Source organism: Leptonotus elevatus, chromosome 18 (assembly GCF_054856555.1).
Source record: "Leptonotus elevatus isolate MCC_2025b chromosome 18, RoL_Lele_1.0, whole genome shotgun sequence".
NCBI lineage: Eukaryota > Metazoa > Chordata > Actinopteri > Syngnathiformes > Syngnathidae > Leptonotus > Leptonotus elevatus.
Genome location: NC_141256.1, coordinates 12,098,893 through 12,122,556, shown reverse-complemented (window position 1 = coordinate 12,122,556; position 23,664 = coordinate 12,098,893). Strand labels below are relative to the sequence as shown.

Below are 23,664 nucleotides of genomic sequence, written 5' to 3'. Positions count from 1 at the left end.
AATTAAATCTTTTACAATTCAATTGGTTAAAAAGTTTCCTGTTTTTCACAATGTCTTCCTTGATTGGTTGGTAGTAACGTCAATCTAAAATGGTCGCGCAACGCTGCAACTGAACCGAACAGTGTTACAATAAATACATGTATTTTGTTTTTAAATTAAATTTCATCGTAAATGCAAGAATAATAGTAGAAAATATTTAAAGATGATCATGTTTTTATGTCTAGCTGCAATGAAATCTACTGTCCCTACTGTATTTGTTTTCACGTGTCACGTGTTAAGGTCCGCTCGTTATTCTATCCTATTGGTTAAAAAGTTTCCTGTTTTGAACAATCTCTTCCGCGATTGGCTTCTGGGGACGCCAAGAACCCGTCAGGCGATGCAGTCTACCTAACTGTACTGTAGGTCGAAACACAACGACACAGCGGTGGTGGTGGGGTTGTTTATGGCTACCGACATTTGGTAATTTGACACATCGAAGAAAATATTCACATTAGCGGGTGGTACCGAAAGGTGCGACCGTCGATTCGATAGGGGACGTAACTAACGCCGCGTGACACAACTGGGCAGGCGGCTAACTTTTAAGTGTTTTAAGGCGTAGAGGGAATTTGAACTTCATCGACCGCGAGTGAAAATACTCAGCGGCTGTAAAACCAGCCTGAAAAAAAGCGGCCTGTGAACACTGATTTTATTTTTTTTTATTTTTGGCTTGCTTGCTTATGCGAAGACCCACGCGGATTTACATGGAGCTACTACTTTTTTCGTCTCGGATCTCGATGGTGGAGCGATGTTCTACCGTATCCGTCTAAAGTCAGCTATGCTAACAAGCTAGTCATGCTAGGTACGTGTTAGCTGCCAGCGTACAGTACAGTAGTTAGCCGCGTACATTCACGCCTCTCGACAACTTTATGGAGGCTATACGATTGGATATGTGGTGAAAAGGTCAGTATTTTACAAGCGAAACAACGTAAGCAGGAAGTCCACGGCCATTTTCTTACAGGCGAGTGACTTGTTGGTGGTACCAAGAGGCTATGTCGAGTTGTAGTTTGGCTATTTCGAAGATCGATCCGAGAAAACAGCGAGCCGTACATAAGATGCAACGTCCTCAAACAAGCAATGTCGGATCACGCTGAATAACGTCGCAGTTTTTTTTTTTTTTTTGACAAGTGGCGAGCGTCAAGTTGCGCAGGTTGCTCCACATTTTTGTGCGGATGCGAACGCTCGGGGCGGGGGGGGGGAAACACACCGAGGAGAAGACCTTGTTTTTGCGAATCTGACGAGGAGCTTCACGGCAAATCGCCCTCGGGGCTCTTGTCGGCACCCGCATCAAAATGTCGGCCATCTCTGCAGCCGAGAAAGTGGACGGATTTACGAGAAAGTCTGTGAGGAAGGCCCAGAAACAGAGAAAGTCGCCCAGTTCGTCTCAGTACAGGACTCAGATCGCCCCGGTGGAGCTTTCGTCGCTGCCTCAGCTCAAAGGTAAGAAGAGGAGGAGGAGGAGGAGGATGATGGAGGTCTGGTGGGTGAATTAAATAGGCCATCACGGTGACACGTTATGCCCACTGCCTCAGAATCACACCTTGACTTCCAACACTATTTATCCAACCAAGTGTGAGAAACTGAACGTGTAACTTTGAAGTGCTTTTTGCGCACATACAGATTCAAGATGGCAAGCCTTCTAAAAGAAGACAAGGACCACCTGTTGCTTTGAATTTGTCAGTTCTAGCCATGTAGTGCTGTGTTCCATAACCGTTATTGAGCCAAGGCACATACTTTACATTACAAAAATCTCAGGGCACACCTTCCAACAAAATGCCAATTACGTTTGGTTAATTGAACTTCCTGAAATGTAGTGGAAGAGCATTGCATTTTTCCGCCTGTCACCATTTCGCTGGCAGAAGATACAAATATATCACTGTGAATATTGTTATATTGTGTGTTTTGCGTGTGTTAATATGAGTCAGTCTGCAGCGATGCTAGCATAAGGTGTAATATTGACGATGGTGCCGTTGGTTTGGGTCTTTTGTCGTATTGGTGCTTGTTTATTGCTACATGCACCATAGTGCTTCACTGGTAATCTCCAAAAGTCATACATTTCAGAGCAGGACTCAAAATATGGGGTAAGGTATAAAAAGTCAGAAAACATCAAACTAATGTGGACCCATCATTATTTAACATGCAAAAGGTCAGTGTACCTCACCAGATCTATTAACGTTTTGTTTTTTGCACCTCATTCAAAATAAGGACCAATCTCAACAATGGTGTATATATATATATATATATATATATTTTTTTTTTTTTAAGAGACATAAAAAGGTTTATACCAAAAGTTACATGACATAAGGAGGAGACTTAAGTTCAAAAGTAGTTGAGCGTCATGCTTGCCAGATGATTCGATATTGAGCCATGAGTTGATCCTGAGTATCATCACGGAGTGAGTGAGTAAGATGGCGCAGCAGGTGAAGATGATGTTGGGGCTGAGGTACAGGACTGGAGTCAACTTCTAACATTAGCTGCTAAGTACAAATGTAATTTCAGAACCATCATGTCTTCTGCTTTTATTTAGTAATTTACACAAAACTTCTGTGTTGCTCTTATATACATTTCCCCAAACTTCAACGCAATATATTAAATGAGGGTAAGACAAGAGCACAATATATGGTATACAATGATTTCTTATCGAGGAGATATTTCGATTTATTCATCAGGGCCACAACTTTTGCCAACTTCCTTGTGACTTTTGAAATATGTGACTTCCAGCTTATTTCATGGTCAAGAGTTCCACCAAGAAATGTGTACTCACAAACTCTTTCAATTGGGACATTATCCATTTGAATTTGGGGTTCCGGGTTTTTTTGACGTATCTCAAAAGACGTAATTTTTGTTTTTAGTATATTTCAAGACAATTTATTGATGGCAAACACGTTTTTATAATTTACACATTTCAATTGTAATCTCTTCTCGCCAGAGTATAATATTGTTGTGTCATCTGCAAATAGGACAAACTTTAGTTTTTCTGAGACTAAATACATGTCATTGATGTAAAGTAGGAACAATTTTATATTATTTCTAACAAATTAATGAATGTTGCAAAAATAAGAATGTGCCAGTGAAAATCTCGCAAAGCAAAATTTTAGATTAGGAAAAAAATTGTGATCCATAAGAATTTTCGGTACATTTTCATCAAAATTCTGGAAGTTGTCGTCTTCACTGAGGAATGCATAAAAAACACTTGGTGGTTGTGCTCATTATGTTAGGCAACCTGGATAGCCACTAATTGTTAACATATTCTGCGTCACCTTTTTTATTTTATCAAACATAAGGTAGACAGCAATTTAGTTTTACATGACATTATTTTCGTAGTTTTCGGACCATGAATTGCCCCATATAATACGCAGCGGTCAAAAAATGCAGCATGAAGAAGTAAAAAACAAAAAAACAAAACATAGACGTTGCATTTTTGGGGAATATGTATTTGACAAAGTACAGATGGAAAGAGTTCAAGCATGAGCTGCTGATTGCTTTATAACATACCGGTAGGCTGCATTTGGAAATTAATGTGATGTGATGGTTGCGTGCGTGCGTGCGTGCGTCTTCGAACACTGGGCGTCGGAGTCAATTTCTCAACGCGCCCCGCGTTGACGGCAGCAAACATTCCGGTTGGGCCAAATTGTCGCTTCTATAAAAGGAAAAGTTTATTTTTTAATTTAAAATGGCTTACCTTAACGAGAATCCGGCGTCACAATGTGGCCAAAGGTAGAATTTAGTTTAACTGTACACTTAAAGGTTTATGATAATGACCGACAGTGGAACCACTTGGTTCTGCAGTCATTTTTCAAATCGCTCGACTTTTAAAGTTCTGGTCTATTGCATGTGTTTAATGATTCAGTGTTATGCCATAATGACACACTTTACTACTACTGCCTTTCGTACAGTCGCACTAACTGTCAATTCTGCAGTCTACGCCCTCTTTTCTCAGCTTGTAAAAATTAACAAACTTCAAACTGAAAGCGTAGCCTCATTGATGGAGATAACCGTTATGTGACCCAAGAGCTGTCTTTTATACTACAAAATGTTGAGATATATATATATATATATTAGGAATCAACTCCACTACAGTATTGTGTTTACTATTGTAACCTTGCAGTGACAAGGACATTTCTTTAGACGTCAGGTTTTGGGTCCTTCATGGCGGACTATGAGGACGTTTCAGGCAGCCCTCCCGCGGTTGGGGCGCGTAGAGCTCCCGTTGTGTGATAGACACCGAAAAGATGAGTCACTCAGAGACCATCATGGTTGCTGTGGCAACCGGAAGCCTTCAGAGCAGATCAGGAAAAAGCTGTATATTCAAAATACAACCTTCTTAATTTAGGCTAATATTTTTTGTAGCCGGGAGATTTCAAACGTGACTTTGATCTCACACCAGAATCATGTGATGATTAATAAGCTGACAGCTTCACTGCAAATGAATGTGTTAATTTATTCATTTTAGTTGCATTACTATCATGCGTTGCCACACCTGTACTCTGTGATGTGATGATGTGAATCAGTGTTTCGGGCGCACACATATTATTGTTTACTAAATATTTGGCATATTTAGTTTTGACAGTTTATTAAAACCATCTTTACTCTGTTGGCTTATTGATTGGCAAGTGGGGACCAAATAGTCTTTTTAACATCGTGTCTGCCAGTAGAAGATCAGTCAATAAATAATGTCAAGCAAGATGACGGCATCGCTCAGCAACGGTATTATGTACTAAAATGAAAGTCATAATCATGACTTTTGGCAGGCTTGGTTGCCCCCCCCCCCCCAAACCCCCCCCCCCCCAATTTTTTTTTTTGAATAGAATTGCTTCCTTATCGGCGTCGGTGGAAAATTGTGTTGTGGGAAGATGTAAATGGATGCATTTGTGTAGCTTGCCTGCCTCTCACACTCCCACTGGAAAAGCTGCTCTGAATAAACGATTTGATTGGTTTGAGTATTTTACTACCGCAAAGACCAAAATAGCTACCAGAATGCTGCACAGGCTCACTAAGACAAACATACCCCCCCCCCCAAGTTGCATTTGTTAAAAATGAAAGTTTATAATAGGCCTGGTCAGCATAGAAAAAGCATATAGTTCAGCCTATTGAGGAACCCTACTGGGAAGAATTAACAGCATGATGCAGCATCAAACCGTCGTCAAAACTTTCGGTTGTATCTGCTGCTGTTTACATAAAACAAAGTATTTATTCAAAAAAAATTAATAAATAATGATAATAAATACATATGTTTAAAACACCGCCACTGCCATGTTTCTTCTTGCAAGATTGTGACACATAGTCACCAGTTCTGTAAATTTTCAGCAACGGCAAATTTGTCATCTTTGGGTGGAATCCCGGCTCACTCGCGACAGTTCAAGTTGGTTCAGAATTATAAGCAGCCATTAAAATGACATCTTTACATATTCAAAATTTGAGCATTCATTTTGTGCACCAACTGCCATATTCTCTCATATTAGCCATTCCTAGACAGGACGCCCAAGATGAATGGGAAGTATAATATTGAGAGTGATTATTTTTGTCATTATTATTTGGGGTGCATGTTCTACCAATGTCCACTAGAGCTGTCAAAGTTAATCGATTACTCAGCAATTAATCGATTATCAAATTAATCGACAACTAATTTAATAATTAAGTAATCGCTTGGAGGCATTTTTTTAATTTTAAATTGTCCAAATCCTCTGATCAACAGTAATTGGTCACTGATTTCTGTAGTCCTTCGTGAAAGAAGACTGATTCTTCTGTGTTTAATCAAAATAAGACATTTGTAAACATTTGTTTTTACTTTGAAAAACTAATGACCGAACCGTTAACATAGTACATCAATCCCCTTTTTTAAATTGAAGGTAAACACCAATGACTGGTTAATAAACAGTAATCAGGGGGATTTTTTTTTAATACACTTAAATGCAAAATTTAAATGAATCTGATTAATTGAATAATCGATAGATTAATCGATTCTAAAAATATTAAATAGTTACAGTACTAATGTCCACTCTTGTACACATTAGATAAAAGTACAACTTTCAAAATAAAAGCCTTGCAAATTTTACAGATAACCAGAGATTCATTGTATCACTGATCTAAAAATAACTTTGCATCTCACTTTGTAATTAATTTCGTATTATTTACATATTATTAATGTGATATCTTGATTTATTTTTTAACTCCATCCTGTCTGGCTCATATGTTTTAAATTCATGATGTTTTGTTATTTGTCAGATTTTATGTCATGAAAAATAACTGTTCAAGTGAATGTTCTTTAAAAAAATATATATATATATAATTTTATTGTTAAATAAATTAACATTTATTACCACAAACAACAGAACAAAAGTACCGAAAATTGGTACTGTTCAGTACTGGTATCGATACAACGGTACTGACAATTGGACCTGAACGGGTTCAAATGCAAAAGGTACCCATCCCTACTTGAAGGCAGTGCAATGCTGTTTTTTTCAACATCCATCCATAGTCCAATAAACGTAGCAACGATGTTCTCATTTTCGCAAACAGTTTTTCTTGGCACCATCAAATTTTCATCATTAAAATTTGCCATCCCTTTGTCTACTGCACCCCCCCCAAACCCGTTTAACGAGTTATATGTTCTCATATGAATATACTCACCATGAAGGAATCCCAGGTACAACATTCCCAATTATCATGACTTTGTTTTCCTTCAATCCTAATTAGGGCGCCTGACATTTGAGTTTGACTTCTTCACTGTTTCTTTCGTGTAACCTCATAAAGTGGGGCTTTTTTGAACGGTACTTAAATGTCAAGGACGAGGCATACTGCTTCTCCTCCTCGGTGCCAGTTCCAAAAAAAAAAAATCTCGGTTTTCATCTTCTTAGTGTCTCCATTCTCCCTGAAAATAAAAACAAGCGCTGGCAGCTTGACAGCAGCAGTGTCAATTTGCCCTCATGAAGACCGTTAGGATTATGTCAAGTCAGATCCCGACGTGTTAAGCTCAATCAGTTAAGACGGTTATAGTAATGTGCTCGAGACCTAGCGTAGATGCTCACTTGACCAGATACTGCATATGTCTTGCATCTGTATCCGTTTTCAGTGGTGAGAAATGAGAACGCGAGACTGTGTATACTCGGCAATGGCGGTGAATTACTTAAATAATGTGACGCGCGCTTCAAATTCCATTCGGCTTCTGCTGTACCAAAATGCTTGCAATGTGCTCACTGTGCACGGGGAAGGAGATTTGTTTTATCAACTGCTACAACTGCTAACATCCCATCCAACCGGTACAGCAACTCGTTGCTGTCCATTTGTGGTATGGCTCGGCTTTCTAAAGACTTGTCACTCTGATCTTACAAATCAAGTCGTGTGTGTGTGTGTGTGTGTGTGTGTGTGTGTGTGTGTGTGTGTGTGCGTGCAAACTGATTAGGGTTTGGCATTATGGATTTTTATTATGTGGCTGCCGTTTGTTCATGTCGAGCAAGTCACTTCGTGGTAATGCAGAGCACCGCTGTCATTGTGTGACCTTACAGGGACGGCCGCAGTTTGCTCTTTGGCTTGATGATACCCATTTGTAAACATTTGTTTTTACTTTGAAAAACTAATGACCGAACCGTTAACATAGTACATCAATCCCCTTTTTTAAATTGAAGGTAAACACCAATGACTGGTTAATAAACAGTAATCAGGGGGATTTTTTTTTTAATACACTTAAATGCAAAATTTAAATGAATCTGATTAATTGAATAATCGATAGATTAATCGATTCTAAAAATATTCAATAGTTACAGTACTAATGTCCACTCTTGTACACATTAGATAAAAGTACAACTTTCAAAATAAAAGCCTTGCAAATTTTACAGATAACCAGAGATTCATTGTATCACTGATCTAAAAATAACTTTGCACCTCACTTTGTAATTAATTTCGTATTATTTACATATTATTAATGTGATATCTTGATTTATTTTTTAACTCCATCCTGTCTGGCTCATATGTTTTAAATTCATGATGTTTTGTTATTTGTCAGATTTTATTTCGTGGTTCGTGGTAATGCAGAGCACCGCTGTCATTGTATGACCTTACAGGGACGGCCGCAGTTTGCTCTTTGGCTTGATGATACCCATTGGTTTGTCGCACCAAAGTGTTTTAGATTCGGTATTTTGGAGTTGTCGAACGAGAAAACAACATCAGTGCTGAATTAAGAGGCAGTCTAGAGTGTTCCCCACATCCCCTCCCAGGATTTTCTTTATATATCATGTGGTTGCTGAGTGTACATTATATCATCTTCTCAGAGTTGAAGTGTCCAATGGAGTTGACATTTGCTCTCAAGTTGTTTTCAACACTTTAGTTAGTAGTTGGGAGACTTGTGAAAAATATGAAATTGACTACATTCGGACAATGCTGTACGCGGTTTCTGCCCATCAGCAAAAATATAGAATGATCCAAACATTGCTTTGAAGCACAAAATAACATGTTGTGTCATTGTAGTCATCTTTGGGGGCAAGACAAAACCGTTTGTTCCGAGGTCACCAGACCAGCATACTCGGATTGTTTTGGTTCCACTTTTGTTAAGGTTAGTTCTACGAAGTGTTGATACTTGGGGAGGGAGGGTATTGGTGTCAACTCCAGCATGTAAAAACTCTTTACGTTTCCTTAAGTATTGTATACATATATTTGTCGTATGTCCCATATCAACTGTGAATTTTTTTTTTTACCATCATGGTAATTCACAGTACAAACTGGTTTAATATAAGTGTTCCAAACACGAATCGCAATACTGATGCTCCTGCAAAAGCATGTCCTGTACATTTACAATATTCAGCTTGTTGGTCAATTTCAATAAAAAGGCCCGTTGACTTCACAACTATTCTAAATGAATTGAAATTTTTAATTAAACAATTGTCCTCATAGCAAATATTGTTAATTTGATTCAGATTCAGACTTCATCTGTCACCATTGTCCAACCTTTATTTACCACTGCAGGCATATGATCCAATTATAAAAGAAGCGAACCACAGAGAAAACACTGCTAAATTAAAAGTGTTTGCGGGTGTTGCATTGATATGGCTGGAAATAACGTGACCTACTCTCCTCGAATGTTCTTCTTTTTTGGCATGTCTCTGTGTTGTTAACAACAGCCACCATGCTACAAATGCACCATCGGCGTATTGAATATCTGTTTCCCATGGGGGTTGACCTCTGCTGCAGCGAGTTACTGAAATGCAGGGTGCTAAAATGGAAAAGTGTTGCATAACTTAGCCACATTCTCTCATGCAGTACTTCTGCTAACATGCGACGTGTTTTAATAATAATGCCACGTGTATCCAGTTTTTGCTATTTTTTTGAGCGGATTTTTTTGTGTGATCTCTACTCCAAATCTAAACGCGATACTTTTGTTTTTGCTCTAAAACGTCTTCCATATACACAATGACCATTTCTTTTAAATATTGTTCACAAACCAGTCTAAATATGTGATAAGTGAGCACTTCTCCTTTTGCAGAGATTATCCAGTGCACAGGTGTGCCTTCGACTGCCCACAATAAAAGGCCACTCTGAAAGGGACAGTTTTTTTATTGTTTGCGTGGAAGAAGGTTTAGATCTCTGAGTTAAAAAAACTAATGTATTGCATTTATATTTTTGTTGAGCGCATATGACAAGATACAGTAGGAAGTGAGTCGGAAGGGAATCGCAAAACTGCACTTAACATTAATTGCCGAAGACGTAGTTCACATTTATGCATACCTTGAAAAATAAGTGATTTATCAATAAATTGGAATGCGTTTTTGTTTTTGTACACAGACATATGTGCTTGCAAGCTGCAAAAAATTTGTTGAGGTCGCTTGCCTCACTTGTACTACTTGAAATGAGAAAAAGACCACGAGAGGCCTGCCTTTGCCAAAAGGGGCACTTTTCCAAGAGGAACCACACATTTTCACATTTTCTTTAAAGAAAGCAAATCGAAGGGGGAACGCTTTTCTTTCTTTCTTTTGGACCACGATGAATGAATGATTGAAATTCTTCATTTCTTTTTGATCCATTTTATGTACACTATTCTCTGTTGTTCCTAATATGCATTACAGGGAATTGTGAACAATTCAGAAGTAGCTCACGATCTTTATCTCTCCTAATCCAGTTTATGACCGGTGTTGTTTTCTTATGAACACTGCAGTCCTTCGTCTCGCACGTTCTGACTTGTATACAAAAACATGCTGCGTCATGAAAACAGGAACAAGGACTTCAGTTGTTCATTATTGTTTCACGTTAGCCAATACTCACATATACATTAGGTCCAAATTATTCTGATAAATAACCTGACGCTGAATTGATTAGTATACCTAGTTGTGCCTATGATTTGTATATGTTTGTCTATTTTCAAGAGGACTTGCTTGTGTAACTTGTCGATGTGCAACCAAATGCTGTGGAAATACCAACGACCCGTGCAGGTCGCCAAACGATCTTCGTTTGAGTGATTACAATTCACAATTCTTTTTTTTGTATTCTTCAGATTTACATGGTTTTATGTCTTGGTGTGTAAAGAAGTGTTCCAGACTCATTGTAACTGGATTAGTTGGTTCATTTGTGTCCTCTCAAATGTGTCCTTACTTTCTTTACACATGCACAGGAACAGAACTGGAATGGAAATCTGTTTTCTTTCTGAAGCACCCTGAGGAGTTTGTGCACTAATGCATCTGTATCTACATGGCAAAAATAGCATCACGTTTTAGGTGGTGGGTGGGGGTGGGGTTTGACTCTAAAGCCGTCTTGAGAGAGACAAAGACAAAAAAAAACTTCAAACACAGGATTTTCAAACACAAGTGGGGTACGTCTAATCCAAGATCGACTATTGCCGGTGGTAATTGTGTGCAGAAAAACAGCAGGCTTGATCTGTCATCTCATGAATACACATAAATAATTGTGAATAATTATGCAGAGTATTCACAAGAGGACAATAATACTGTAGATTGTGTTCCATCTATTAAAAAAAAAAAAAGTTGACTTTGGCCTAAGGTTGCGCAGGGAAGGCTCATCTCGTACAATAATTAGTTTAGAATTGTTATTATCATTAAGCATACACATACATATGTAATTCCTTTCTAAAATGTTAATTAAAACACAGTTTTCTTCTACACTCATTTATTTCTGGTTATACATGTAAATTTTGCACCAGTTTTGTAGCGAAAAAACATTCAGGTCATCTCACCTTTTCTAATGCCAGTATGGAAGCACTGTGACCCTTACAGTTTGCTTAAGTGTTTTGTCACATGTCAAAACCAGCTGCTTTTTTTTTTCTTCTTCTCCCGTTCTTCAAACATGGCTCTGACTGCTTTGTGATCTGAAACACAATAGTCGCAGTAGTTTAGGTTGCATCACTCTGACTGTAATCGTATAAAGGTTGCAGCTTAAGAGTGAGACATAGGTTAGTGTTTCACCCTTTGTCAAATTCATTCTTAGTGAACCCAATATGAATGCATTTTTGCAAAGCTAAGTTGAATATTTTGTGAACTAGTACAATGATATAAAATAGTATCATTCTTTTGGGGTACAAAATGAGAGTATGAGCATATTCAAGCACATTTGTAATATTGACTTTGATATAAATCAGGGGTCTGCAACCTGCAGCTCTGGAGTCACATGTGGCTCTTTAGTCCCTCTTCTGTGCCTCCCTGAGGATTGTTTTAAAACAAAAAAAAAGAGGAAAAAATAAGAGTAGAAATAAAAAAATTTTTTTTACATGTGTTAAATTTTTTTTAGATACAAATATTATTTGAATGAATTAACAATTTACGTAGATAAAAAAAATAAGAATAATTAAAAAATGTCAGAGTCCAAATGGGCTGGGACAGAAAAGTACAATATGTACACAAAATCGCCAAAAATCAGAACATTTATTTTTAAAATGGCAGAAAAGAAAACATTCAAAAAGTAACCATAAAATGTCCAAAACAAAAGAGGAAAGGCAGAAAATTGCCATAAGATGTCTTTGGAATCGCCATTAAAAAAAGTCAGAAAATTCCTTATTTAAAAAAACAAAAACAAAGTCAGAAAAGAAAAATATTCAAAAAGTAACTATAAAATGTCCAAAACCCAATAAAGAAATCCCCAAAATTATCATATAATGTACACAAAAAAAGTCCAAAAAAGGAAGAAGAGGGGCAAAAAATTTTACCGTAATATGTCCATACTGTTTCATTCATCATACTGTTCAAATGTTTTATGGCTCCAGACAGTTTTGTTTTAAATATTTATTTGGCCTAAAATGGCTCTTTTGACAGTAAAGGTTGCTTGACCCCTGATCTAAATCCACGCTTTACCATAGTTATAGGATGCACAAATTCGAGTGTTCAACTCAACTTTGAAGGGTTTGACCTTGCACAAAGTGACTGACCCCTGAGCGATGCTCCTCTCAGCATGATGCTGTCCTGTGGCCACAGTGATTACCTACGCTGTGCCCAAACATAACATCAGTGTGCCTGTCTGGGTGGCTTCCAAATGCTGTTAATGGCTTGGCTGGCTTGGACAGCTTTAATAACCATGGACGTACTCGCAGTCTAATCCATAAAAGGCTTTACAGTCAAAGCTGGGAATGACTAGACTGCCTCTTTGTGCCTCAATGTCTTCAGAAATATGAATAACAATGTATTGTATATACACACCATACTTTCAGTTTTGGATTTGAACTCTGCAAAATCTGTATAGACTAATAGAAATAAAAATAAAAAATCTGTATTTTTGAATAAATATCAGCTTTGTCTGTGGGACAAGAAAGATGTTCCTTCATTTTAGTGATTTGATGCTGATGGTGGCGAGCACGTTCTCAATTTTCCCTGTTTACCTTTTGTGTGTTTTCAGACGCTCCCACCACTGAGCAGCAGGAACTTTTCACCCAGAAACTCCAGCAGTGCTGCATGCTCTTTGACTTCCTGGACTCTGTGACGGACCTGAAGAGCAAGGAGATCAAGAGGGCCACTCTGAACGAGCTGGTGGACTATGTGTCCACCAACAGAGGAGTGCTTGTTGAATCCGCATACCCTGAGATCACCACCATGGTCAGTATACTGTGCTTAAGGGGGCTCGCCCTATGAGGGTGTCGTTGTAAAATTAAAAACAAGGATATGGGGCTGTCGTTTTTCAAATAGTGGCCTCCACTGTAATGAATGCCATAAATATAAATACTGAATCTAAACTGATACATAGAAGGAACGTGGTATCTGTAAAGCTGAAGTTAAAGCGAAAATGTCAATTTATTCACTATGTAGAGGCATCCATAAGAAAACCTGCTAAACTAGGGAAAAATATGGACCGAAAAAACGAGGCCTTCCCCCAAATAAATGCTTGGCACTCTTAGCTGCCATTATATGAGGAAATGATGTCATTTGAGGATGCACTTGGTTATTCATTTGTTTTGTCCACTATAAAGTTTGAGGTTTGTATGCATTAGGAGCCAGCAGATAACAAACACCCCGTGCACTCAAGGGGATTACAAAATGGAGGCTGATCATGTGTCGACTGTCTAGACAGGTTCTGTCATGTCAGCAGTATATGGGATATACTGTACATTGCCATGGCTATTAAAAATCCCCCATTGTGCCATGTCTATTCTAGCTAAAATCCAGGAAGTGTTTGTGTTTTAACGTATATATTTATTTCATGATAAGTATATAGTACGGAAGCGTGGAACTAACTGTCAATGTGGAGTAAACATTTTTGACTGGCAAATACATTGGAATGTATTTGCACATATGTTAATGTGAAAAGATAATAAAGTAGTTACTTAATTAAAAAAAAAAAAAGTCAATACCCTGTAGTATTATGGGCAAAATGAATTGAACGCATTTGGCAAATATTATTATTTGCAAACACATTAAAGCATTAAAACGTACTTGTACATACGGTCAAACATGTTTTTCAGTCAACTCCACATCGGCAGTTCCACACACACAGTCAAGCTATCTCTTTCATTGAATTAAACAACTGACTGGCAGTTACAGAACGAAGATGTAAACATTTATTTTTTAATTATTAGTTGTATGATTAATTAACAGCATCATTATTTCCACAGATCAGCACAAACATATTCCGTACACTTGCTCCAAGCGACAACCCAGATTTTGACCCGGAGGAGGACGAGCCCACTCTCGAAGCTTCCTGGCCGCATATCCAAGTAAGGATATGATTTTGTTGCTTCTTTATGCCTCCATAGAGCTGCATCCTCAGCTGGAGGGGCTGCGCTGAGGCTGCAGAAATGTTTTGGAATTCCCAAAAATAAATTTTGATGCTAAGCATGTCGTATCCCTGCACTGACATTGTAGCGAGTCCCACAAGGGCAGAAATCAATCAAGAAAGTGCACCATTTAGTTGAATGTATTTTTTTTTAATCCTATCTTTCAGCTTGTCTACGAGTTTCTACTGCGTTTTCTCGAGAATCCAGATTTCCAGCCCAGTATTGCGAAACGTTACATTGATCAGAAGTTTGTACTCCAGGTAAGCCATTTTGTCAGCATTTACATTTGAAAAGCTGTTTCAGAAATAGAATCATGTTTATTGGCTGAGTTAGTAGTTAGTGTACAGGAGTCCCTCACTCCGCAGCTCCACAGGAACCAAAGGGCCTGGAATGTTGGCTTGGCTGCATCAGAGGTGCCGGGACTGATTTTCCATGATGTGAGCGTGTCGTGGGGAGCTTTAAATAGCCGCCTGTTGTTTTGCTCTTTAGGATGAGATGAGAGGGCTGCGGTTGGGAGCAAATTGACAGGCTGTGGATGGATGGAGGTTTGGGTGGCAAGTGCAACGTGGGAAAAATACATCAGTTCAGCAATTTGGTTCACTTAAGTACTCGTATACAAAGACGTACAAAATCGTCGCGGAGAAAATTGCACCTCTGCTGATGAGTCGTGTGCTAAAATGGTCATTGACATTTTCTTAAGCGCACGTTTGAATTATGCAGCCATTTTGCCACTTGCTGTCAACTGAAAATTACATCACGGTTCCTCAGAGCTCAGTTAACGACCAATCATGGCTGACCAAACGCAGAAAACAGGTGAGCCCGTGATTGGTCGTTACCTCAGCAACTGTGATGTCATTTGCAGTTGACCGCAAGTGGCAAAATGGCCGCCCCCTGAAATGGATCCAAATTGGTGGATTTTGCTGTTTAACTCATATTCCACAAGCGCAATATATTATATGTTTAATTCTGCATTCTACAGTACTTTTATTTATCATACTATCGGCCTAAAGAAATCCAAATTGGTGGAGCCCTAATTTTAAAAAAATAATAATAATGTTTTTGCATTTGATGAAATTCCAATAAATTATATCTACAGAGCCCAACGCTGCCCAATCACATCTTCAACCTAATACCACTCTCAATTCTCCAGGATAAATGCAACATATGGAAGGCATTAAATTGTAATTTTCCAAAATGATAGCCTACATGTACTGTATATCAATAAAATAAGAATTTTTAAATCTTCTTTCCTCGCCTCTATTGGGCCTGATTTCGGTCACAGTTCAAAAGAGCTTACATGCACAATGACCTTTTTTTTTTTGGAGGATGTATGCAAGCTTAAACATAAGCCATCAGCTGACGACAAGCTAACTGGAAGATACAATTTCCTTTTGAACTCCACGCCTCGTAATGATGACTCATCACATGTAATGCCGCAAATAGATGTGACATGGCAGTGTATTCAATGCGTTTGTTTCACACACACACACTTCCTGTTTTATAATAGGAAGGTGTGTGGTGCCTGTACAAGCCCTACACGAATGAGTGCAACGTGTGCGTTAAGAAGTCATTTCTCCAAAGAAATTATTTACTTACTTTTGTATGGAAGTGAGTTTGTTTGTTTTAAATGGTTATTATAATGACACATTCCCAAATTCTTCGCTAAGTGGTTACATCATAACAAAATCGCAGCGACAACTTACATTTTCCTGGACTTTTCTTAATTTTTTTTCTCTCTCTCTGTTGTCATAGCTTCTCGAACTGTTTGACAGCGAGGATCCAAGGGAGAGGGACTTCCTGAAGACCATCCTTCATCGGATTTACGGAAAGTTCCTCGGGTTACGAGCCTTCATCAGGAAGCAGATTAACAACATCTTCTTGCGGTGAGTTGAACATGTTTTGTTATTCCACTATTAGGCCTCGATGGGAGAATCAAAAAGAAATTGAACTGCACCAAATATAACATTTTACATTTGAAGCCATGTGGGAGAGAAAGGAAGTTCAAAGCTAACGAAAGCCTTTTTTTGCGTTCCTTTTAATGTGCACACCGACAAACATCCAAACGATAGCATCTCTTAAAGACGTAGTGCTGAAGTTCAACCTACCATGCGTTTTTATCACCGTGCCTTTTGCACCTCAAAGCCATTTGTCTTGCTTGCCTGACACAACAAAGTACAAAGTGCAGAGGAGCCAGACATTCCAGACAACGTGTTGATTCTTTACAGCTCCCGTTGCCGCGTAACAATGGGATTTAGATGAGTGAAACCGGGGGGCCCTTAGTGTCATTTCCAATAGGCAAGGGTGGCAGAATGGATGCACCCACTTTGACCATCTGCCACGCAGGGTTAAAAATAGTGCTGTCGTTGTCAGGCGCTGTATGTACATACCACAAGTGTGTAGGCATGGCTTACTGAACACATGAGATGAATCACTTATTCGTCAATCCTTTTGGTTGTTTCCATCAGCCATTTAGCAATTTGCTTGTTGCACTTGCAGGTTCATCTATGAGACTGAACATTTCAACGGAGTTGCTGAGCTCCTAGAAATTCTGGGAAGGTGAGTGTATCATCAGTCTATAAGTCGACGTTTTTTTAAAACAACTTTAGACTGCTATATTTTTGGCCTGCTTTGATTTGAACTCGACTACTGGTTATGTAACTGCGTCTAGTGAAGGAGTGGTTTTCCTTTTAATTAGTGCTTTCAAAGTTAAAGCGTTAACTGATTAATTAATCACAAAAAAATGATCGCATTAACTCATTCACTGCCGTTGACGGCTATAGACGTCAAAAGTTCATTTGAACTATTTCTATTAGTTTAAAAAAAATTCCACTTTTATTAACGAGAGCATGAAAACCTAGAATTATTGTTATTGTACATTTAGAACAGATATAAATGTTGTGGTTAATAGTGAGTTAACTTAGTGAAGTCATGTGATTAATTACGATTAAAAAATGTAATCGCCTGACGTCCCTAATTTTTAATAATATTTTCTTTTTTCTTTTAAATCGTGTCAGGCGATAATTTTTTTGATGGCAATTAACTGCATGACTTCAATAGTTAATTCACGATTAATCACAAATTTTATTTCTGTTGTAAATGTACAATAAAATCGTTTTTTCTAGGTTTTCATACTCTGTTAACAAAAATGGGGAAAAAAATGTAAACTAATAGAAATAGTTCAAATGAATTTTTGACGTCTATAGCCGTCAATGGCAGTGAATGAGTTAATCATGAATTAACACAGATTAATCGCACTATTAATTTTGACCATTGATGAAGATGATCCTTTAGTGTGACAGCCGATGGCTACGTTTAAGGTAGCACAGGTTGTGTTTGAGCAATAAAAATAGTTACATGCATTAAAGCAAAGCATTTATTAAATGTTTGCGTATTTACATTTGTTCATATCAAAATATTGGGGTCATTTTTTACAATTTAAAATTATGCAAGTAATTAACTGATTAGAAAAAGAGGGGGAAGAGCGCGTGCAGTGGATCAAAAAATGTTGAAGACATCCTCATAACATTAAATGTCAAAATAATTAACGCATAATCGGTGCGCTTCAAATTTGGCGGGGGAAAAATGTTCATAAAAAAGCCTTTTTATTGAAGTGATTAATCAAAATTCTAAGATGTGATTAATCGTGATTCATTAAAATTCTAAGATGTGATTAATCTGATTTAAAAACGTTTGACAGCTCTACTTTTAATATAATACCTCCCCTTTTGCCTATCAGTATGATGACGACCGTGTTTCTTTTCTACAGTATCATCAATGGGTTTGCACTGCCTTTGAAGGCAGAACACAAACAGTTCCTGATGAAGGTGCTCATCCCATTACACACGGCCAAGGCCCTGGCCCTCTTTCATGCTCAGGTAAAAATGTTTCTACAACGCCATCTAGTGGATATGCAACTAAAACAACAACAAAATTCTAGTGCCAAAGATATTTTTACTGCTTTCTGAGTAATTTTGGGCCGCTGAGTCTTAAAATGACATCCTTTCTTTTGAATTGGCTCTAGTTCTTGATACATCAATATTTTTGACAATTAATTGACTGATAATGAATGGAAATGATCATGATTACTGTCCTTTACAGTATTGCATCAAAAATGAAAGAATACTGTGGACATGATTGAAAAGACAGGAACAGCCTCATCCAAGTTGTATCATAAACACAATACCAATGTCATAACTTGCATATTCTTAGCCCTTTTTTTAAACAAGAATATGGAAGATCTCAAAAACTAGAGCCAAAAAAAAAAACCAAAACAATGCACGGTTTCCACAAGTTATTACAAAGCATTAAAAGTAATTGGGCTAAATACTAGAAATTGCTCAAATTAAGGCTTTGAATGGCATTAAAAAGCATTAAATACGATGTTCAGGGGTGTTGAAAATTTAAATGCAATTAATGTAAAAACATCGACATTAATTCTTTATTTTACATACATCAATGTGGAAAGGAGTCACTATAACACAATTTTGCAGTAAGTGTGATAAAAATGCATGTATTTGTAGGGACTGGTGACTAGTTGTAATTTACAATGAGTAGTTGCTTCATGTTCCAAATGCCAATTGAATTTGAGAAGAAATATGTACTGTTGCCAACGTCCAACATGAAACACTAATGCCATCTAGTGGCAGAAAATTACCTCAACAAAATGACACGCTTCACACTCTTCTTAACTGTTTGGTATATCTTCTTGACTTCAAATAACTTTAAGAATTACTTACTAAAAATACTTTATCAATGCACTAAAAGAAACCACATTTGTGTTTGGTAACCATGTTTGTCCACATTTATAATAATTAACACTTGAAAAAATATTTTATTGTACATTTAGAACAGATAAAACATGCGATTAATCACAAATTAACCTTGGAAATCAAGCAATTAATTATGATTACATATAATCAACTGACAACCTTGATTATATAAAGAGTATGCTCATATATAAGCTTTCTTGGCACAAAAATGTGTGACTGGTGACAATAGAAAAAAGGTGTCATTCTTAGCTGAGTTTGGTGTATCATGCCGTCATGTTGACGGTAGTTTAACCTTGTCATGGAATCTCAATTGGAGCCACTTCTTGTCTTACAGCTGGCATACTGTGTGGTCCAGTTCCTGGAAAAGGATCCAACACTAACTGAACCGGTAAAAAAAAAAAAAGAGAGAGAGAGAAAAAATATTCCTCCCACTCCACACACTATCCCGGGGCGCTAAAATTAGTCAAGCTGCAGAGAAATGTGTCGTGGGTGCTACAAACCACCTCCTCACCCGAGATAAAGATACATTATTCACATTAAAGGAGTCCCAAGTGAATTGTCTTGTTTTATATTTAGGTGATCCGAGGCTTGCTGAAGTTTTGGCCCAAGACCTGCAGCCAGAAAGAGGTGCGCCTACAAAAATACACGCTCACCAATTACAGTGTAGCCTGGTTTTCCTATGCCTTGGTGTTTGTGACTGAACAGGTGATGTTCCTGGGTGAGATTGAGGAGATTTTGGACGTCATTGAGCCGACGCAGTTCAAGAAAATCCAGGAGCCGTTGTTCAGGCAGATCTCCAGATGTGTGGCTAATCCCCATTTTCAGGTAGATTTGTATTTGCGGCTGTTGTTTTTTGATGTGTCCTTTTTATGTTAAGATATTGTGGTAAAAAAAAAAAAAATGCTGTCAACCCTTTTGTTAGCCACCGCAATTGTATGGAAACGGGAAATCATTGCTGATTTTCTTCCTCTGCCCCTGCCAGGTAGCGGAGCGAGCGCTGTACTTCTGGAATAACGAGTACATTCTCAGCCTCATCGAGGAGAACATCGACAAGGTCCTCCCCATCATGTTCTGTAGCCTGTACAGGATCTCCAAAGAGCACTGGAATCCGTACGTACTCATGACATTAAGACGACAAAACTCCACTATGACGCCACTTTACATGAGATGTTAACATTTTGAACAGGTGTCGTTGGTATTTGCTATATTGTATGTAGAAATTATTTGGAATACTACAGAACAACTGGTGAATTTCCGTAGGACAGCTATAGGCATCAAAAATTCATTTTAACTATTTTTATTAGTTAAACTTTTTTTTCTCCCATTTTTGTTAACAAGAGTATGAAAACCTAGATTTGTTTTTGTACATTTAGAACAGATATAAAAATGTGTGATTAATCATGAGTTAACCAGTGAAGTCGTGCGATTAATTACGATTACAAATTTGAATCACCTGATGCCCCTAATTTTTAATAACCTTTTCTTAATTAAAAAAAACAATCTTTTTAATTTTTAACAATTTTTTTTTTTATTAAGAAAAAAATATTTTAAATTAGGGGCGTCGGGCGATTACAATTTTTAAACGTAATTAATCGCCTGACTTAACTAGTTAACTCATGAATAATCACAAATTTTATATCCATTCTAATACAAAAAAATCTAGGTTTTTATACTTTTGTTAACAAAAGTGGGAAAAAATGTTAAACTAGAAATAGTTATGAATGAAAATGAATTTTTGATGTCTGTAGCCGTCAATGGCAGTGAATGATTTAATAATGTATTAATTGTCCAATTGTAAACATTCTGAATGAGTTGTGGCTTTAACATTGTTTATTTTATACAAACTCAAATGTTGACATTTCAGGACTATCATAGCTCTGGTCTATAATGTGCTGAAGACGCTGATGGAGATGAACTGTACGCTCTTTGATGAATTGACCTCCTCTTACAAATCAGACCGGCAAAGGTGAGTTAAAACCGATAAACATTGGTATCATAGTTTTCAGTGTCTCAGGTGCTATTATGCCCGTTTCCATTCAGTATCATTTTTGCAAATATTGAAAGGAGACGTTCGGCTGACAGTCAACATGAGATGAATGTTTGCTTATTGCTTTTATTGATATGCTGAAAAATGCTCACTTTCCAAAGCGTATAAGCTTCTTTGCAAATTTTAGGCCTTTTTTAAAATTATTATTATCTCTAAGCATTTCCATTGAGGTTTACTTTTGCAGTTCTTGAAAATTCATGTAAAAATAAGTGGAGACCCACCTTAAAGAAGCATTACATACGATGTTGAGAGGTATTGAACTAGTGCTGTCAAAGTTAAAGCGTTAATTGATTAATTAATCCCAAAAAATGATCGCATTAATCATGAATTAACGCAGATTAATCGCACTATTCATTTTGACCATAGATTAGTCTTTAGCGTGACAGCGGATGGCTACGCTTAAGGTTGCACAGGTTGCGTTTACTATTTAACATAAAACACTAATGCCACCCAGTGGCAGAAAAATTCCCTCAACACAAATCCAAGACTCGATGTTTCACATTCTTTGTAATTGTTAACTGAAACTTTATGAATGACTTGCTATAAAATTACTCTTATCAATAAACTAAAAGATACAGCCACATTTGTATTTGGTAACTATATTTGTGGGCATTACATTAATCTTGAGTTGCATTTAAAATAAAAAGCATTAAATTAAATTTGATGATACCTGCAGAAAGAAACTCTGTTTTTGCATTTTGATAAAAAAAAAAAAAAGTTTTTACTTACCACAAAGCGAACTGGATAAAGAAAGCCAAAAGCTTAATTTTTCTGGTTTGACGTTGTCATTGTCAGGGAGAAGAAGAAGGAGCAGGAGCGCGACGAACTGTGGAAGCAGCTGGACGAGCTGAAGCTCAGCAACAGCACACTAGAACAGAACAACAGCCACAAGCTCCTAAGTTTCCAGAACAACAACAAGAATAGCAATAATAATAACCAGCACAGCCAGTGAGAGCAACGCACGTGCCAAACGACACCGGGCGTCAGCTTGTAACACTCGTCCTTCGTGGTCTGACGTCGTCTACTGCCTGGAAGGGGGTGGGGGGGGAGGTTGGGGGGCTGGGGGGGCGCATTAAAAAAAAAAACACCGCAGCATTTTCGAAAACATTGAGTGACTTTAAACGCCTCACAAAAAAGATTTGATGTTACCGGCAGTATATTGTTGATTTGTCTGCTCTTGCTGTATTCGGTGTAAATGTCCCGTGGGAGGGGGGGGGGGGGTTGACTTGAATTCAGCAATTTAGATTGTTTCTGCGACCAGCTGAATCTCTCAACAAAGATGTCTATTTTGTACTGCCGTCTGGGTTATCTGGGTTAGTGCGAGGAATTCAAGTGGCAGTTGCTGGATCATGTTGGGGAATTTTGTGACGCTGCTGTCATGTCTTTCTGTTAAACACGATATATTGCAAGTCGCTGTTAGCTTAGCATAAAGCCTGGAAACCTAAACAAGACAATGTATCCGTTTTTATTTAAAATCATACTAAAGACTATGTTTAGTTTTCGCCCAATCACGTTTCCAGTCTTTATGCAAAGAAGTGCAGCATAGGATATATTTCCGTCATGTCTAAATACAGGCAGGGAAGCAAAGTATTTTTTTTTTTGTATTACTTTGAGTTATTTCTGTAAAAATGATAGAAGCGAAAATAAGACATACAGTACTATATTTTTCCAAAGTGTATTTTTGGGCGGTTCATTTTGCAAATGGACTAAGCTGGGATGCCAGGCAGGCTTGATTGTACAGTATATTTGTCGAGTGGTTATATTTGTATTAGGGATGCACTGACCCCCTTCCCCCCCCAAAAAAAAATCAGAGTACAAGATCATATAAGTTTAATACTGTATGTTGAGTACTCGGGACTGTTTAAAAAGAGTGAAGGACAGGTTCTTTTTTTGTCGTTTAATATGTCCACAGTTTCACTATACAGGTCGAATCAAATAGGAGAAAAGACTTCAACTGCTATTGGTGTCAGTGCGTCCCTAATTTGTCTGCTAGTTTGGAGGCGACTTAAAAGGACAATGCCACTCTATTTAAAGGGGACCTATTGACTATTATGACGTTGTTGGTTCAGTTTAAATGTAGTTTCAAAGTATTAATGTAAATGTACAGTAACATACAGTAAGATTAACGTTTTCATATGACTGTCACGTCCAGATGATGATGATGATGATGATGATGATGATGATGATGATGATAGTTTGTCATGTGGTTGACAACTTAAGTAGAGAAATGTAAAGTTTTAAGTTTCTTCTGCCTCACTTGAAAAGGGTTCTGGCCGTTTGGCCAATCAGAAGTGGGCTAGTTTCTCACAGAACATATAACACTGCTGGAATTGTTCACACTTCACTGTAGTGCTGTTGTAGCGCAGGAACAGCAACTGGTCACGAAAAACAAACATTTTCCAGATTTCCTCTCATTAAGCTGTATTATGAAGTAGTGAAACAAGAAAATAAACACCTGGTTGTTTTGAGAAGTAAACTTTACTACCTGTTCTTTCTCATGCTCTTATCTCCTTAATAGGCTTTTACTTGTTGTTGTTGTTGTTGTTGTTGTAGTTGGGGAAAGACACAACTAGATCATAGGAAAGGGTACATTTTTGTCTTTAAATATTTTAGGA

General features: G+C 37.7%; 1 protein-coding gene across 1 annotated transcript; it reads left to right on the top strand.

Moving 5' to 3' along the window:
* Positions 1-374: 374 nt before the first annotated feature.
* On the top strand, positions 375-23,525 carry ppp2r5a (protein phosphatase 2, regulatory subunit B', alpha isoform). The gene is made up of 13 exons (XM_086061242.1): positions 375-1,476; positions 12,862-13,058; positions 14,072-14,173; positions 14,401-14,493; positions 15,986-16,116; positions 16,730-16,789; positions 18,000-18,108; positions 19,337-19,390; positions 19,579-19,629; positions 19,708-19,827; positions 19,985-20,112; positions 20,867-20,968; positions 21,845-23,525. The coding sequence occupies exons 1-13, from the start codon at positions 1,329-1,331 to the stop codon at positions 21,999-22,001; spliced, it is 1,452 nt and encodes a 483-aa protein (XP_085917368.1). The 5' UTR covers positions 375-1,328; the 3' UTR covers positions 22,002-23,525.
* Positions 23,526-23,664: the final 139 nt, after the last annotated feature.

Coding starts and splice junctions, on each gene's coding strand:
- ppp2r5a (XM_086061242.1), top strand. CDS start 1,329: ATGTCGGCCATCTCTGCAGCCGAGAAAGTGGACGGATTTACGAGAAAG. Junction 13,059..14,071: donor ACCCTGAGATCACCACCATG/GTCAGTATACTG, acceptor TTATTTCCACAG/ATCAGCACAAACATATTCCG. Junction 20,113..20,866: donor TCCAAAGAGCACTGGAATCC/GTACGTACTCAT, acceptor TTGACATTTCAG/GACTATCATAGCTCTGGTCT.